At 40.8% G+C, this 19,098-nt stretch overlaps 1 protein-coding gene across 3 annotated transcripts in view; it reads right to left on the reverse strand.

The window, feature by feature from the left end:
* Positions 1-19,098, reverse strand: part of HEATR3 (HEAT repeat containing 3) — a 33,960-nt gene that overhangs the window by 13,091 nt on the left and 1,771 nt on the right. For 2 of the 3 annotated variants that reach the window (XM_032784059.2, XM_032784060.2), the window contains exons 2-8: positions 13,592-13,764; positions 12,304-12,391; positions 8,650-8,762; positions 6,183-6,292; positions 5,315-5,455; positions 3,606-3,889; positions 2,295-2,385 (exon numbers count right to left, since the gene is read on the reverse strand). In XM_032784059.2, coding sequence (XP_032639950.1) covers positions 2,295-2,385; positions 3,606-3,889; positions 5,315-5,455; positions 6,183-6,292; positions 8,650-8,762; positions 12,304-12,391; positions 13,592-13,764 — 1,000 coding nt within the window. Of the gene's footprint in view, positions 1-2,294; positions 2,386-3,605; positions 3,890-5,314; positions 5,456-6,182; positions 6,293-8,649; positions 8,763-12,303; positions 12,392-13,591; positions 13,765-19,098 lie in introns of those variants that run through there. The other variant, XM_032784061.2, reaches the window with a different exon arrangement.

The following is a 19,098-nucleotide window of genomic DNA, read 5'->3' on the forward strand; positions in this document are numbered from 1 at the left end:
GTTCCCCTTTTAAAAGTAAAGCAGGCTGTTTTCAAAAGAAGCTTCATGTATGTAAAGCCCTGTGAACTACCCGCACAAAGCACATTGTTCACATATAATTCCTATTGTCAGCAAAGTACAAAAGCTGTCTCTCCTCCCTCTTTTGAAGTTGCATTCCATAATTTTAGGATGCAAAGACACTAAAGGAAAAATGGTACAAAACAAAAGAGAACAAGAAAGCCAATGCAAGATGAAGAAGATAGCTCCATAACAAGAAAGTGATTGCACAGCAGAAGATCGATCTACTGTAACAAACTGAGGTTCCGATCCTGCAAGTGGATCCAGGTGCTCATGGAATCCTACTGACTGTCCAGTATTCTGCTCAAGAGCCATCTTTCTGAACACTCCATACAGATCCAAATGTAGGATCAAAGCCTTTAATAGCACTGAAAGCCCTGGGACATAAAGAACGGGGGAGGGAAAGGTTGGGGGGGAGGGGAACGGGGGAGAGAGAAAAGGTTTTTTAAGTTATTCTTAAAGAGCCATCATCAACCTGAAAACCACATTTCCAGCTGAATATGTTGTACCTACCATTCCTGCAAATAACCATTAAGTTCACTAGAACAAAAAATTAATGAAAAAAATCTATTTTTCCAATTACTAGGTATATTTGCACAGAAGTTCATGTATTAATCAGTTTCTCTTTTGTTGGTGGTTAGTTCCACCTCTTTCATGCATTGCTCTAGGAGGAATTTATGCACATATTCTTCCCCGAGAGAGTACTTATCAGTAACAGCAGCAAAGCTAAAACTGAAGAGGTGGATCTATGCACATAAAGGAAGGGGATGGGAAGAAAGGTGGGCCTGGGCAGGTTTAGTGGTGCTGCTCTCTGGCTTGCCCAGGAAACTCTCATAAGCAAAACAAGGGATCAGAAAAACTTTTATTTATTTATTTCCCACTCCCAATAAATAAAAAGGGAAGTCTGGACACATTGTTTAAAAAGGGGCTCTATCAGACAGTTAATTTTTGAAATTACTTTCATGAAGCTCAAGCTGACATTTTTAAACAGTTGCAAGACGACTGGGGAGGTTCTTAATGTCCGCAAAAGAAAAATGTCTCGTGCACAGATTAACAAAAACAGAGCTAGAGTTATTGTCATTATTTCAAATCTGAAGAAAGCAACCGCGATGCTCAACTGCAGCTGCTATAGTAAGTCCGATAGCAAAAATGGAGATAAAAACCATATTATATATACAAACCATGATTTAAAAACAAACTCACAATTCTCTGACATCGCTGCACTCATAAGAGATTCTTCACACAGAAGGTTAAAAGGATAAACAATGCACATTTCAATGGCATTGTCCATGTCTTTTAAAACCAACCATTTATGACTTTTATAATTTAGTGAGTAAGCAAAAGAGTTGCTGCTCCAGCTCCATAAAAAAGACATTTGCTACATTACTCTTTAAAACATTTCCCTTCTGTGTTTTTGTTTGTTTTAATTTAGAAGTATCAACTGTATCAGGTTCAAATTTCCCTCTTTGATAGCGGACCTGGATAGCAACACCTACGGTGACCAGATGTCTGATTTTATAGGGATCATCCTGAATTGGGAGTCTTTTTCTTACATAGACTCCTATTACCTCCCACCCCTGTCCTGATTTTTCACATTTGCTGTCTGGTCACCCTAGCAACACCACAAAAAGCTGAAACCTGAGCTACAGTGCTCCCAGCCCTTACTGAAGATGAAATAGCTATTGAGTCTTTGGACCTGCCTATACTTGAAAGCCAGGCAAAACCTTCCTACCATAGATGCAGTTATCCCAGCAAAAGCTGATACAGTTTTTGTGTGTCCAGCCAGCAAAATAAGCTATGCCAGAAAAGCACTTCTTTTGCCAATGTAAGTGCAGACACTAGGGGTTCTGACAGCACAGCTATATCATGAAAAAAAGAAAAACATTACACCCCTAACCAACATAGATAAGTCTGGTGGAACTTAAGTGGAGATCTGGCTTCAGATTGTGTATGATTTTGCCAAAGGATTCCAACAAAGTGGGGAGTCTGAAGCTGATACACCTCAAATCTGCAAATCTGCAATGTCAAACACATCGAAAAAAGGATTAGAAATTAATATCTTGAGATTCTTTACATACAGTAAGGGGCATTAAAGGATGCAAATCTATGGTTTGTTCACTTTTAAGAATGAGAGGATTAGCAGGTCAAGTTAGATAAGATCCCAGAACAGTCCAGGTAAATTTGCCATGTTACTAAAAACGGAAGCCTTGGTAACAACGAAAAAGCTGCCTACATACCTTCACTGCAGCACATATTAACAATGATTTCCAGGGCAGTCTGCTGAGCCATCAGTAAGGCTGTCACTTGTTTCAGCTCCCACTTATCAGACTAGAGAAAACAAACAAAACTTAATTTTGGAGGATAGCACTCTAGTTTTAAAGTGTTAGACTGTCAACCAAAGCAGATAAAATATGATAATTGTGAATAGGTGTCGCATAAAAAACTAACAGAATAGAGAATATCAAATGTTCTACTAATACTGATGTGCGCCAAACTTCAGAAATTGTTTAGTATTTTGTTCTGCAGACTAACAGAACCTACTAATAGCACAGATCACTTGTTATCCTGAAAGGTCTAATCTCATCAAAATCTGCCAAAAACTCAGAGTTGTTCTGTTTTCCCCCTTTTCAGTAGGTCTGAATTCTCATAATTTGTAAAGAATTACAGCTGTGACGGGTACCATTGTTTACTAAGGTTGCCAGGCACTTCCCATTGATTCCCAGTTACTTCATAAACTTTAACCATGTGGGCTGAAATTTGACAGGCTGGGTGTCTGCCTCAGGCTGAATGTAGTTTAAAAAAATTCAGCCAAAATGACTCAGCGGTTTCTGAGAATGAGGCTATTGTTTTTCCCTTGTTAAATTCTGGCACTCTTTAATTTGAAAAGGTCTAGCACCCCCATGCTTTGGAGCAGGGACCTGAAATTTGGCAAGGGTTGGGCTTTGTGTCAGGCATGTGCCTTTTGTGGTCCCAATGAAAATCTGCCCAAATTTGGTCTAGTTGTAAGACCCTTTGTAAACTACAGGGTTTAAAAAAAAAAGAAAAAAAAAGAATCCCAGGAGAATCATGGGTAAGGGTTGGAATTTCACAGGACAGGCACAAGTGCCAAGCTCCCCTTCACCTCCCACTCTGTGGAGAGGCTGTGGCTGCATGATGGGGGTTAGCATGATGGCCCTATGCCAGAGGGGGGTGGGTAGAGGAATGGGAGGAAGCCATGCTCCAGCCCCAGCAGCCACTGTGGCTTCCTGTTTGGGCGGCCTGCTGGCAGAGAAAAGGAGGTGGCACTGACACCATGCTGGTAGCTCTGCCTATAATTAAGGGTGAACCTTCCATTATAGGACCCTATTTTCAGTTGCTTATAACTTTGCCAAACTTTAACAGATCAGGATGAAATTCTCTATGCCAGGAGTCTGAGGCTAAATATTTTGGGAAAGTTTCACCCTTCTGCGAATGAGTTATGGAGAAGTGAGATTGACAGTTAACCAAAGACTAATCAGAAGCATAACACTGCACTAAGTGCTATGTCAACCACAATCGGCCATACTTACTGGAAGTAGATCTGAAATGTCATTTTGTCTTTTGACTTTTCCTTTAGGTGGTTCTTCCATTTCATCATCTTCGTTCAATACAGAGTTGTCTATTGTATCACCCACATTTTCCTCAATTTCTGCTTCTGCGGTGAGTTTTAACCTTTGTGTTTCAGCTTCCTTCATGTGAATAACTGTTTCACCAGCATCCACCACTAGTGATTCTGAGAAAATCTTCAGGATAGCATTAATTGTGCTTGCCTGGCTACTGGATGGAATGGTGTCCTTTATATTCCAGACAGAGCCTAAACATGGGAGAGTTAGAATGTCAAAACCTTTAAACTACATGGTGCATGGCCTTCTTGTAGCCATTGCAAAACCAGAGCTTGTGTTAACTATAGTACTCGGTATCTATGTCACATCTTTCATCAAGAATCTCAAAATACTTTTCAAAGACAGATATAGATCCCCATCTTACGAAAGGAGAATCTAAGGCATAAAAAAGTTTCGCGGTGATCAGAGGCTTCATGGCATGGCTGAAAACAGAACCCTGTCCCTCGATTTCCAATCCCTTGCATTAACTGAGAAACAACTGCCTCCTTCAGAAAGGTAAGACTACTTTACGAATTGAAATTTCAGAAGTTTCCTATAGACTTGTGACTTTCAAGTGCCAACCTATATTGAACATTCAGGGCCCAAAACCGTAAGCTGGGGCAAACCTCATCATGTGAAGATGGACAAAATATTTCCATAGGAAAATCCTGGTGACACTTTGCCTGATAGATATAGCAGATCTTCAGGACACTGAATGAGCTTAATTTTGAGCTATTCATGATCTTAAAAGGACGAAGGGAGAGATTTTCTTCCACGTTACTTTGCTTGATTTTATTATTTGGCAGACTTATAAACAGTCAAAAAATAAAGAGAAATTAAATAAAACCCTCCCTTTCTAAGCACAGGTACTGAGTGCTTTAAACTGGAGAATTCTAGTTAATTGTACTTCAGTGTCAGAAAGCATCTTAACTGGAAGGTGTAACACAAGACGGTGAAGCTGAAGGGAAAGGACACAATGGCCCAGGCACCTTATACTGGGCTTTAAAAACCATGTTTGAAAACAGATTTTCAAAGTCTGTTTCAACATGCTTCCAGCTAAACCAATTTCAGGCAAATCTTGATTGGACAGGCCAGCCTGTTGTAAAACTACTTTCAAAATCTCTGTTGCAGTGTAATAGAGTGGCCAGATAAATCAAGTTAGAAATGATTTAAACGTTGTTCTTGCCAAACCAAAGTTCAAAATCTATTTCGAAATGCTTCAAAGCCTAGCATAGGTAAGGTCAAGAGCAATACAGTTTCTTTAATATTTATTATTGCTTTACTTCCTTAGTAAGAACTAACGAATGAGTAACACCAAACCAAATTGGGACTGAAGTCACAATCAAGAGAGAGCATTGCCTTTTGGCATGATTCAGATATTGGCTCTCTTACGCTATCTGGTTGTGAAAGATGACATATGAAACCCCAGGCTCCATGACAAAGCTATAACAGTGGCAGGAATAGATCTGAGAACAATCTATCCAGCTCTTGCTTCTAAGCTGGCACTTTGGCAACAACATAATTTGTTGCTATTACTTTGGCATGATGGAGAACTAAAACCTCTGCCTCTCCCATCCCATTTTATCTTCTATACAGCATGTTCCAAATACAAAAGTTAGGGTCGATTTGAATCATACCTGCCAACAATGTCCTTAAAAGAATATGCTCCATGGTATTGTCTTGGGACAACATTATGGATTCCAATACTTGGTGTGCAGAAGCATTGAAAGAAAAAAGCAGGTCTGGGTTATCTTCTGTCACTGTCTGCAAGCAATGTGCTGTGGTGACAAAAATCAACCAAACAAAAATGTAATGTTTTCAGATCTCTAACTGGATACTACACTATCATCATGAAAGCTGCTCAATTTCACAAGGGTGGGATAAAAGTAGTTTATGGTACTACACTGCCCCGACAATAATCTTTTTTCTACTAAAGAAGGGTTTTCTTCTCTTTTTGTTGCATGAAAGACACGCATGAACAGGTGAAAGCAACGTAAGAGCTTAGTCTTGCAAACCCTTTTGGGTATGAATAACTTTACTAAGGGAACAGTCCCACTGAATTGAGTTACTCATATGCAGAAGTGTGTGGATAAAGCCCTGACTGACTGTACAAAAGAAACAGTGGAAGTGTTGTGAAGCTCTTGTAACAATATTAGTTAGAGCAAGCATTTTCAGAGAGAAGTGTGATTTTTCAATTGATGGTGCCTTCTTGCATTACAAACACATCCCCTCTCCCCAAAAAAGCTAAATTAGTTTATTTTTCTCTGGAAAACCTTCCCTCTCACTCGAGCACTACAATATATCATTCCCTTTTGGAGTGAGAACAAGCATACAAGATTTCAAACTCCAAAGTGTAATTTTTAGAAGGAGCCTTTCTGAAGTTCTTATTTTCAGTTGTGACTCAATAGGATCATTAACATGACCATATAATACAATGTATTGCAAGGCTAGATATATAGTCGTAGCTCAAACTACATGATGATCACTACCCTATCCACCACTTACCTACTGAGATAGCCAGATCTATGTTTGTGGAAAATTTCTTCAAATATTGTAACACAACATCCAAACACCCTTCTTTATTAAATATGGATACTGCCGTACCATTGCACTCACTAAGAAAAACAAAGAATGATAAAACATTTTTCACTTTTAACAAAGGTCACTCTAATAGAACTCTAACAATTTATTCAAACATTTTATTTTTGGAATTTATATTTTTATTAATCCATTTTTTTAAAAACTAACAGCTCCAGGACACATTTTCCACTTTAAAGGGTGGTTCTTTTCCAGTCAGTAATAAGAAGTCATCGTTCCAGCACAGATAGTTGGCATTCGAGAGTCTGTACTACATTTCTAAAACCATCTGAAAAGTGCTGATTTTATTTGTATTTATTTAAATTGCCTCACCTATTTCACTTAGAACTAAAATATTAAGACGGGACTGTGACTTCTACAGATCAGAAACACCGCAGAACCCAGCCAACGGCCAGGAAACTTGCGAGAATTATTATTTGTCTAGTTCCCAAAATATGGTAAGTGCTTTACAAAACATGGTCCCTGTCTCAGAGTCACTTACATTTGAAATAAGACCTGACAAGTGACAAATGAATACAAGAAATCCAGTTCTATTAAGGACAAGAGTTACACAATAAAAGGTTATGTGGCAGCACAGAGACTTGTGCATGCAGTTATTTTATAGTTCTATGTGTCTTAGATACTAAGGCCCCAACCCCGCTACTACTCCATGCTGGTAGACGCCTAGAGCCCAAATGAAGACAGTAGGGCTTCATATGGTCTCAAGTCTGTGTCAGATTGTGTCATCTCGATGTTTGCACTAGAGTTTCTATTAATATTGTTTCCGTTTCTCTTTGCGCAACCTATAATTTTCTTCATGTCAATTACACAAATCGATGTAAATTAGTAATGGGACTATTCACATGCTTAAATATGTTTAAGAACCCATCCTGTATCCAAGCACTAATGGGCACTGGGAACATCTGCAGAGCGAGGAGGAAGAAAAGAAATCCTCACTCTTTCCACCTATATGGCCGCAGAGCAGTGGCACCTAATAGCTAGAAAATCATGGCTCTTATGTATAGTATAACTGGATGTGTTCCATTGCTACAAGGTCGCCCATCTCCACACAGCAGGTGGCAGGATTTGACCCAACAGAGAAGATGACTGCCTAAAACAAGTGGCATTTCTCTTTACAATGTCAGATAGCAGGAGGGAGGGGGAAGCTATTTCTAGCAAGGCTGGCATGATCCATCATTTTAATCTTCCCCTTGTGACTGCAGTACCTGGGGAAAGCATACGGTAGACAAATCTGTGTTATCAGGTTGCACATTGCTTCAGTTGCCTTTGATTTTAACATTTTGCTGAACTTAGTTCCTAGTCAGTGTCCCCTTTCTTTATGCTACAGATCTGCATAGGTCACTTTAAGGCTCCTATCTCAGCACTCTCTTCACTATTCTGTTACTCTTCTGCAGCATTCTCTCCATTACAGACATCCCAAAGGTTTACTAACCTCTATGTTCTATAGGTCTTAATTCTTTCCCTATTTCAATATTCCATACACCTATCTAGACATTCTGCATTTTCCTTAAATGTCCTCTCCCTCTAGATTCAGCACTCTTTACACTTTCACGCAGTGATCCCCAGGTGCTGATAGAATGGGCATAGCACATGAAGATCAGGAAACTCCACTCTGCCCCTTCAGTGAAGAATGCAGAGCCCAGCGGTATATGGGGCACCCTAGATTTCCATTCTGTGGCTTCGCTATGAATTCTAGGTGACTCCCATTTATATAATCTATGATTTGGAGCATTCCAGAACTCAAGAAGCCTGAACTCAACAAAATAAATTATAAAACTCCTATTGGCTTCACTGAGTGCATAATCAGCCCCACAGAAGAGTAGTTTAATTGTAGCAAAACATTAGGCTCCAGCAGCAGGGACTCAAATGGGGCCTACATTCCCCATTGAGGCTGGGACAGCACTGGAGTCTCCGGGTTGGAATATAATGTTCCCCTACTTCTGCATTACAGAATGGTCCGACAGAAAATTTGGGAGGTGTAGTCTTCATTCTCCGATGAACTGCAGAAAGTCTTCACTTTCAGAGTGACTATGATATAGTACAAAAGCCAAAATCACAATTTAGGCTGAGTAGCTCTTGGAAGTCAGATTTCAGCACAGTCCGACCTGTTTGATTAATAATAATTTTAAAATAATAACTCTGTGGAGCTTCAAGATCTTTCACTTACAAAATATGTTTTATCTTATTTGCCATTTATGGAGAAAGGTATATAAATACATTTTTCCAGTTTGAAAAGGAATAACTATGTTGATATATAAAGTACTTTCAGGAATGAAGTGATTAGATATTATTGCTTTTATCTTCACTGGGAAATATAAGGTCAAACCATTTTTCAAAAGAAAAGCATCTATGTTAATATTAAAATGGAGCTTACCATACATTCCACAGCACATTAACAGCCTCATTGGCTATGTCTTCAACACAATTTTTCTTTGAATCTTTGCATTTCATGGGGGAGACCTCGTTGGCCTCTAGTCCAGCACTGCACTGTAACCAAATAGGCAAAAAAGGAATTGGAAAAGAACTGGACAAGAGAAAAAAAATTAAAAGCAGAGATCTCAGGACAGCTACTTAATGACAGAAATTACAGCGAATCTGCAACTCTTCATGGCAAATAGGGTCATACACGAATTCAACTATTCGTTTCTACAGAAAAGAAATTACACACCTTTACAAAATCACTTTGTACTATGTCCTGTCACACATACCCTCGTTTTCAGAAGCACTTTCTTATAGACAAATAAACTTGTTAAACTTTTGTCTGACTGTCACAAGAAAAGACAAGGCCAGATGCTTCTCAGAAACACTGGAATGTCCATTAATGCTAATAATTAAATACTTTTACAGAATGTCATCTGCGTATCTCTCAGCACTTTACAAACATGGCTAATGTGGAGAACTGGGAAATATGTTGGTTTTTTATAAATGTCATATGCCCCTCTGTGTAATCACTCTGTCTGAATGCATATTTAGACCAAAAAGGATTGTTAAAGAAATCAGACTGGAAAGACTCAGAATTTAGGAGAAACACTATTCTGTTAAATGACTGCCCCTATGCTGAGGGAAGCTGTTAGGCTGACACAGAGACCTACTGGAAGTTTGTAAATATCAGTCACCTGGACCAGTCACCTGGACCAGTCACCTGCAGCAACCATGCTATAACTTGGTGCCCAAAGAGAAGAGAGGGACACCAGAGCTAAATCAGATCTACCCAGGGCCTCAAGGGGAATGCCAAGTGTAGGTAAGACAATGTACATGTAGATCTCTGTTAATTTAAATCCACTTCTCTAAGAGCTGAGTACCCTTTGGCAAAACAAATATTCTTTGTTTCCAAGAATCTGTTCCTGTGTCACTGCATACTATGCCCGTCCACAAACCCCCCAAGGAAAACTCTTGCAGGTGCCAAGCCCATGGGCTTACTATATAATATGGTTAACAGCTAGCAGGTATAAATCAGAGACCGAATGGGAGAGTGGAGGTTCGTGGAATCCCATCCCAAAGGGAAGTGGAGACCTTCCACTTAAAAGGGATGCACTCAGTGGACTGGAAAAGAATCTCAGAAGGGCAGCCCACACAGGGATTGACCATTATTCACATTTTATAAGTGGGGAAAGTTAGGCACAGAGGTTAAGTAGCTTGTCCAAAATACAGTAAAGTCAGCAGCCAGATGGAATCCAAGTCTTGACTCGCAGTCTTGGGCCTTATCCACTGGACCAAATGGAGACTATATAGTACAATCAGCAGTATTAGAAACACTTTATCTTACTATGACTGGTACAATAACAACGTTGCCAACTGTAAATTCAATCAGTAATTTGGACAACAGCACTCACTGTGAACCTCAGTAGACATAGCATGTAATGTAAAATTGTTAAGATCCTGCAATCAGATTTGCTTGCCTGATTCACTCTCCCTATACCTGTGGGGGGGGTCCCATTAACTTCAATGGACCTCTATGTGCAGAATCAGGTCCTTGCTTGGGATTTCTCTCTAGATTTGCATGTAATTTTGGTAAACTCTCATAGAAATAAAGTGTTCCATTTGTATAATAATTTATGTGAAAAGGGATTAGTAGCAATTCCTTAGGGAGCTGTGACATTTTGGGGATCATTCCAATCAGTAAGGGGCTCAGTCACTGCCTGCCCTCTGACCTTGGGGTGTCTTAATGCTCTACTGCTATGGCTCCGATTTCAAACATAAGCTCCCAAGTTGCTTTTTATTCATTGCATACAAAGACTAATTTTCTCATTCTCTCCTTTCCTTCATCATTCCTCTTGACTCGAAATAAACAAAAGAAAATAACAACCTGTGAGCTTGTACTTTGTTCCCTCACTTTTGAATCTACTAGAATTTGTTTAGCAAGTGTTTGGAGTGTGAACTTCAGTTCACTGAAACTGGAGTGCAACTCCTGTACCAACTACACTACTGTGACATGTTGGAGATCATCCAGATGAGTAAGGAGCTCTGCAACCACCCGCCCTGTACCTTGGGGTGCCTTAAACGCTGTATGGCTCAGAACCCTGATATTAGTAGCTAGCCCACAAGCACAAGGTCTCACCTTGGCCTCCACCAGCTTAGTCACTCCTTGAGGGGTGACTCCAATACCCTTGGAGTCCTGAGTCTCCCCACATCCATCCTCCCCGAGTTCGTAAATACCAGTCACCTGGACCATTCCCGTGAAGGCATAAAACAAGCCCCCGAGTTATCAGTTTACTTTGGCGCACACACTCCATACAGTTAGCACAACTGGTCTGCTTGGGGATAAAAAACAAATACAAAAGAAGTGAATTTAATAGAAAAACCCGAGACTAAAATATGAAATAGTAAAGGAACCCAAACATACACAAGATACCCAGCAAACAAACAAAGATGCAGCCTCGCCCTTGGTCTACACCACACACTTCCTTCAGTACAAACACGTCACTCAGGGGTGTGAAAAATCTACACCCCAAGCGACGAAGGTATATTGATCTTATCCTCCTGTGTAGACAGTCCTATGTCGGCGAGAGAGCTTCTCCCATCGACATAGTTTTTGCCTCTCACGGAGGTGGAGTTATTAAACTGACAGGAGAGCTCTCTCCCATCAGTTTAGAGCATCTTCACCAGACTCACTGCAGCTGTGCCAATGTAACTTTGCAGCGCAGAACTGCCCTCAGGCTTTACACTTCCATCTTCAATAAAATCCCTTTTCTAATACAAGTTACCTATTGCCTTTGAACAGTTCAGCATACACCCTAGATACGGGGGGCATTAACATCCCCAGACTGCTTCCCATCTAGAGACTGTCCCTCAGTTGCCTTTCACTTCCAAACCCTTCCATTTTAAAAGGGTTTGCAAGGCTTTCTTTTTCTTCAATCACTACAGATATTCAAAGTGGGAAAATACCCACTTGTCTCAATGACTTTCATTAACTTTAATGGCCTATCATTGTCTTTTCCTGGGTTGTGCAATGGTTAGAGTCTGATTTTGTGTGAACACACCTGGCTCAGGAGGTGCCTCTCCCTGTTTGATTGCTCAATGTCCTGCTGGGAGGTGGAACTGAAGTTTATGAGCACAGTTCTCCATATACACAAATATATAATTCCATAACCATCGTTTGTATACATACCTCAATGATTTTTAAGTTTAGAACTTTACAACCTTTCACAAAAGACCTTATTTGGCATGTCTGTCTAGTATAACATAATCATATATAATCAGTTGATTCAACTTCCTATTCTTTAGAGTTCAAACCCCCTGTTCTCCCCTTGAGGTGTCTGGTTGCTGATCGTCACATGTGCAATTTATTTTCAGCTAATATGCTAATTCTGCTTGATTGTATCTACTACAAATAGAAAAAAAAACATTTACAATTCTAACACTATACGTTAATCTTGCCAGAATTTCTGCTTAAATATCAAGTGATTTCTTTAGAACAATTTTACAAACACTTCACAGTAGTTTTGAAAACAGAAAGACCTGGAAAGTTTAAAAATTGTATAGAAGTAAAAAAAAACAAACAAACAAACAAAAAAATCCACTAACATACCTCTTTCAAAAGTGCTACAAGGGGTGTCATGATATCTTTAGTCACCATGTCATCACAAACTTCAAATCCTCCACAAGCACTGAGATTTCTGGAAGATGTTAAATGCCTTGATCACATATTATAAAGTTATCTGCCTTGAATATTTCAAATATATTTAAATATTTCTACAGTAACAGATTTAGAGCTTACGACAGGTTTCACTTTTTTTTTTAAAGTAACGTTTAATTACTAAGGTGATACTGCATGAATCACCTGCTTTTAGTCTATTACATGTCTTAATCTAAAAATATATTAAACTCAGTTTTAAAAAAAACAGATCTATGTAAATAGCATAGCAATGAGCCAAAGCCACGGCAGCAAGTCTTAGAGCCCAGGTCAACTGACTCAGGCTTGCGCTACGAGGCTAATAATAGCAGTGTAGATGTTCAGGCTCAGGTTGGAGCCTGGGTTCTGTGACCTGGTGAGGAGAGAAGGTCTCAGAGCCCAGGCTCCAACCCCAAGCCCAAATGTCTACACTGCTATTTTCAGTCCTGCAGCACAAACCCAAGTCAGATGACCTGCGCTTTCAGAGTTTGTCATGAGTCTTCCCGCCGCAGGTAGATGTACCCTGAGCCTATTTTATTCCTACTAAAATATAGCAACATTTCATGTGGGAGACAAATCCCCAGGCCTTTCCTTCTGATATCCTGGCAGCTAATCTTTAAAGCATGTGTGCATAAAACATTTACAGGAAACTGTTACTAAACACATTTCTAAAGGAAATACTAACATTATGCTTTTGTGCAAACAAAGAAAACCAACAGTAGGTCTGGGTGCAGTACAGTTAGTCCCATACAACTTTGTCAGATATAAAAGCTAGCTATTTTGAATCTTCTCACTAACCCGCTGCTCCCAAACCATTATTAAAACAAAGATTTGCACATGAAACATTTTCAAGCATTTAAAATTTTATCCCTTAGTTCTTCTTTCTATTACAGAGATGGAAAACAACATGCCACAAGAAGCAGGAAGCAGAGGAGCAACAACTACTAAGGTAAGCTGTGATCTTGCTTGTGCTTTACTGAAGTTAATGAGCATCTGTCCATATGAATCTCATTGTGAAATCAGGATCATAGTCATTCATACATCAAGACTTTTCTGATCACAACAACATATATAATAGGGTTAAAGTAAAAAAAACCCAAAGATGACAATATTCAAGTTTGTTTCCTTCTATCAGAAATTCCTCTTCTCCACTGTACCAATAGCCAATAGTAACTCCTTCTATAATACATTATTAATCACTTACCGGAGAGCTCCCGCAGCTGTCTCACGAACAGCTAAACTTTGATCAAGCAACATGGGACCCAAACACCGGACAACATCTCTCTGCAGAAAGGCTGGGATTGCATGCTTCTGCTGCAACATTTTGGAAATGCTGGCACAGGCAAACTCTCTTACATCAGCACTTGGATACTGCAGCTGAAGAGATAGGACAAGGGAGATTAGAAAGCAAGTTCACCAGAAGGTTACATTGTAGGAAGAGAGAAACATTGTCATTTCCCCCACCACCACCACACTGCATTGTCTTCCCCCTCGTTATCATGTTTTCTTATTTCTATAAAGGAAGACAACTTAACAATTTTTAAAAGAAATAAAGACTTTTAAAAATCAGAAGATCTTCACCTAGGTTTTAAACTCTGAAAGGCAAAAATCATATCAAAAGAAAACTGAGCATACAAGAGACAAGGGAAGCAATGATTTGTTGAATCAGTTCAAGTGATCAGGGACTACCAAAAGTCTGATTACTGAAAAACAGATTTGATTTCTCACACTCATATAACATGTTTACGTGAGTTTTAAGTGCAAACCTCTTCAATGAGGCTAGTGAAAAATGAAGGGTTATGATGGGCAAGTGGATACATCTATTCAGGGGTGGGAGGGAATTCATGTATGTTCTCTTGATATTGCTGAGTCCTTGACAATCTCCTTTCCCTGTCTGCAGGCGAAAGCTCTGCTCAGGTAGACTCAATTTTTCACAGGGTTTACGGCCCGCTGGGCCAACAACAGCTATTCAAAGAGCAGGAGCAGCAGACAAGTGGAAAGAGGTGGAAGACGCACAGCTGTGCCACCCACCAAAGACTGGCCATCTCTGCTGCCCCTGCCCTCTCCAGTGACGTACTAGCTCCCCAAGGCAGGGCTTCTGGTGGCAAACAGGAAGAACACAGAGGAGTGGGTTGCTCAGGGGGCCTTACGTGTCAAAGACTAAACTACACTATTTTTCTTTCAAAGGGAGAGTAAGTTTGGTCATTTACTTTGTGTGACCTTCCTGTTTACGAAAAGCAACAGTCAGGGTGAAAAAAGAGTGAGTCAAACTTCAGATGTCCAGTTGCCTCCTCTTTCCCTCCTCAAGAATGGTACCAAGACTCAAGGGAAGAGCTGAGGTACACATGGCGCAACAGATAACCGTTAAGATGGAGGCACCTGAATGTTTGCCAGTGGAGGAAGGCAGGGAGGTATGGTTGTATGTTAGACTCAGACTTTAAGGCCAGAACGGACGGACCATCACGATCATCCAATCTGACCTCTTGCACTTTACAGGTCACAGAACCTCACCTGCTCACTCCTGTAGTAGACTCATAACCTCTGCCTGAGTTACTGAAGTCCACAAATCACGGTTTAAAGATTTCACGTTACAGAGAATCCACCCTTTACACTTGTTTAAATCTGCAAGTGACCTGTGCCTCATGCTGCAGAAGAAAGTGAAAAAAACCCAGAGTCTCTGCAAATCTGACCTGTAGGGAAACTCCTTTCCAGCCTCAAACATGGCAGTCAGTTAGACGCTGAGCATATCGGCAAGGCCAGCCAGCCAGACACCTGGGCAAGAATTCATTGTAACAACTCACAGCTCTCCCCATCCAGTTTCCCATCACTAGCCATTGGAGACATCTGCTACTAGAGGTCACAAATCAGCTACATGCCATTGACGGCAATCTTACCATACAATTACCTCCACAAACTTACCAAGCTCAGGCTTTATATGTTTTTTGCCCCCACTACTCCTCCTTGGGAGGCCGTTCCAAAACTTCACTACTCTAATGGTTAGAAACCTTCCTCTAATTCCAGGCCTAAACTTGTTGATGGCCAATTTGTATCCATTGTTCTTGTCTCAACATTAGCACTAAATAACTCGTCCCCCTCTGTGGTATTTATCCCTCTGGTGTATTTATAGAGCACAATCATCCCTCTTATGATTAAGCTACACAAGCCAAGCTCTTTGAGTCTCTGATCATAAGGTAGGTTTTCCATTTCTCTGATCATCTTAGTAGCCCTTCTCTGCACCTGTTCCAGTTTGAATTAATCTTTCTTAAAAATGGGAGACCCAAATTGCACACAGTATTCCAGATGAGGTCTCCCCAGTGCCTTGTATAATGGTACTAACTCTTTTGTCTCTACTGGAAAAACCTCGCCTGATGCACCTTAGGACTGCATTAGCCTTTTTCACAGCTGCATCACACTGGCAGCTCATAGTCGTCCTATGATCGACCAATACACCCAGGTCTTTCTCCTCCTCTGTCACTTCCAACCGATAAGGCCCCAGCTTATAGCAAAAATTCTTGTTGTTAGTCCCTAACTGCATGACCTTGCACTTTGCACTATTAAATTTCATCTCATTTCTATTACTCCAGTTTTCAATGTCAAGATCTTCTTATATGATATCTCAATCCTCCTCCGTACTGGCAACACCTCCCAATGTTGTGTCATCTTCAGATTTTATTAACACAGTCCCTCTTTTTGTACCAAAGTTATTAATAAAAATGTTAAATAAGATAGGTCCTAAAACCGATCCCTGAAGAACTCCACTAGTAATCTCTCTCCAGCCCGACAGTTCACCTTTCAGTATAACCCATTGTAGTCTTCCCTTTAACCAGTTCCTTATCCACCTTTCCGTTCTCAGTGTGGAACTGTACCAAATGCCTTACTGAAATCCCGGTAGATTAGACAACTGATTGCAGTACTGTCATCTTCTCAAAGGAGGAGATCAGGTTAGTCTGGCACAATCTACCTTTTATAAAACTATGTTGCATCTTATTTCAATTACTGTTTACCTTGTGTCCTTAACTACTCTTTCAAAATTTGTTCCAAAACCTTGTATACAATTGAGGACAAACTAACAGGACTGTGGTTTCCCAAATCACTTCCGCCCCCACCCCCTTTCTGTTGCTGGTTTTGTTTTCATTCCCCCCACCCCCGCCTTCCCTTAACTTACAGGTACTCTACAATGAAGGACCTGCCATGGAAGACGACAATGGGTTGCCAAAACCACAGCTAGATTTTCCTCTATCTGCACCTATGGGGTCCTCGCCAGACAACCTGACCCTGGAGGCTTCTGCCCAAGCCCTGGTCTTGACTTGCTGAGAACACAGCTTGCACATTCCCACCCGCTGTGAGAGGTGTCTGTTGATTGAGTCTTTCAGGAAACAGGTAAGAGAGCTGCAGGATGAGGCAGCTTGTCTGCACAGCATCCAAGAGCATGAGGACTTTATTGACAGGATGCACATGGAAACATCTGAGATGAAGGATGCTACCGAACTACAGACGACGACTGCACCAGAGAAGGAGAACTGGCTGCCTGCCACCTCAGGCCATAGACTGTGTTCCGCCCTCAACCCAGGTCCCCCATTCATCAAGATAAAATACCAGTATGCATTATTAGCAACAGGAGGAGAGGAGCAGACCTCAATGGCTGAGGAGGAGCCACCTGCCCCCAAGCTGGGAGGCTCACGACCACTGCACACAAGAGGAGGCAGCACAGGGTGCTGGTAGTCAGAGACTCTCTTCTGAAGCGGACAGCAACTGCAGATCCGACATGATGTCCTGAGAGGTGTGCTGCCTACCTACAACTTGCATCTGAGACATTACAGAAAGGTTGCAAAGGCTCATCTGTCCCTCTGACCACTACTCCAGGTGGCTCATCCGCATGGCCACCAATGATACTGACAGGTATGACCCTGAAAAGTTCAACAATGACTATAGGGCTCTGGGAGGGAGGGTGAAGGAATCAGAAGTGCAGGCTGTATTTTCATGTATTCTCCTGGTTGAGGGTAAGGGAGGAACATGCACATCCTGGAGGTGAATCCATGGCTTCACAGATGGTGTTGACAGAAGGGCTTTGGTTTGCTCAACCACAGGATGCTGTTCTGGGAAGAAGGTCTGCTGGGAAGAGATGGGGTCCACCTGACCAAGAAAGGAAAGAGGATCTTCATGCACTAACTCGCCAACCTAGCAAGGAGGGTTTTAAACTACATTCAAAGGGGGCAGGGGATAAAAGCTCACAGATAAGCATAAAAAAAGATGACCTTAACAGAGTACTAGTTGTTGGGGGGTGAGGGAGAGAGACAGAAAATTACAATTGCCATAGAAGCAACAAGAGGGAAATTAGTGGAGAAATTTGCTCTACATCTTAGATATCTATATACAAATTCAAGAGGTATGGAAAACAAACAGGAAGAAGGGGAAATAGGAGTACACAAGCTATACTATGCCTTAGCTGGTATCACTGAGACTTAGAGGGATAAATCTCATGATTGGAATACTGGTACAGAAGGGTATAGCTTGTTCAGGAAGGACAAGCAAGGTAAAGGAGGAGGAGGTGTTGCGTTATACATCAAGAATATATAGATTTATTTTGAGTTCCAGGGGCTGAGAGACAGACCAGTGGAGAGTATCTGGGGAAAGAGAAAATGGATAAAAAATAGGGGTGATGTCATGGGAGGGGCTACTCCATACCAAATCAGGAAGAGGAGTTGAATGAAGCATTTCTACAACAAACAACAGAAATATCCAATACACAAAACCTGGTAATAATGGATTATTTTACTTAGCTAGACATCTGTTGGAAAAGTAATTCGGCAAAACACAAAATTTCCAGTAAGTTCTTAGAATATACTGGGGACAACTTTTTGTTTCAGAAAGTGGAGGTAGTAACCAGGGGGACTGCCATTTTTGATGGATTCTGACCAACAGGAGGAACTGGTAATGAAACTGAAGGTGGAAAACAATTTGGGTGAAAGTGACCAAGAAATGACAGATTTCATGATTCTAAGAAAGGAAGGAGTGAAAGCAGCAGAATAAGGACAATGGATTTCAAAAAGACTCAGAGAACTAGTAGGTAAGGTCCCCTGAGAAGAAAATCTAAGAGAAAAAGGAGTTCAGGAGAGCTGACAATATTCAGGAGACAATATTAAAGGCACAGCTGCAAACTATGCCATTGCAAAGGAAAGATAGGAAGACTAGTAAAAGGCCAATATGATTGTATCACAAGCTCTTTGATGACCTGAAAATTAAAAAGAAATCCTACAAAGAGTGGAAACATGAACAAATTGCTAAGGAGGAGAAAAAAAAAAGAATACCACAAGCACATAGGGACAAAATCAGAAAGGCTAATGCACAAAATGAGTTACACCTAGCAAGGGATTTAAAACATTATAAGAGGTTCTTTAAATACATTAGGAGTAAGAGAAAGATGAAGGAAAACGTAGGTCCTCTACTTAATGGAGAAGGAGAGCTAATAATAACGGATGACATCCAGGCAGTTAAGGTTTTGCTTCAACCATCACTAAAAATGTTAATAGGGACCAAATATGCAACACAATTAATAAACAGGCCAGATCCACCCCCAGTTCCACTTCACCCCGTTCCACCTCCTATCCATTCCTGCCCTCATTCCTTCTCTGCCTCCCAGATCAGTTCCACTTCTAGCCCCAACTCCTTCCTCTCCCCAGTTCCACCTTTGGCCCAAGCTCCATGGTTGAG

This window comes from Chelonoidis abingdonii, chromosome 19 (genome assembly GCF_003597395.2).
Source record: "Chelonoidis abingdonii isolate Lonesome George chromosome 19, CheloAbing_2.0, whole genome shotgun sequence".
In the NCBI taxonomy this organism is placed as follows: domain Eukaryota; kingdom Metazoa; phylum Chordata; order Testudines; family Testudinidae; genus Chelonoidis; species Chelonoidis abingdonii.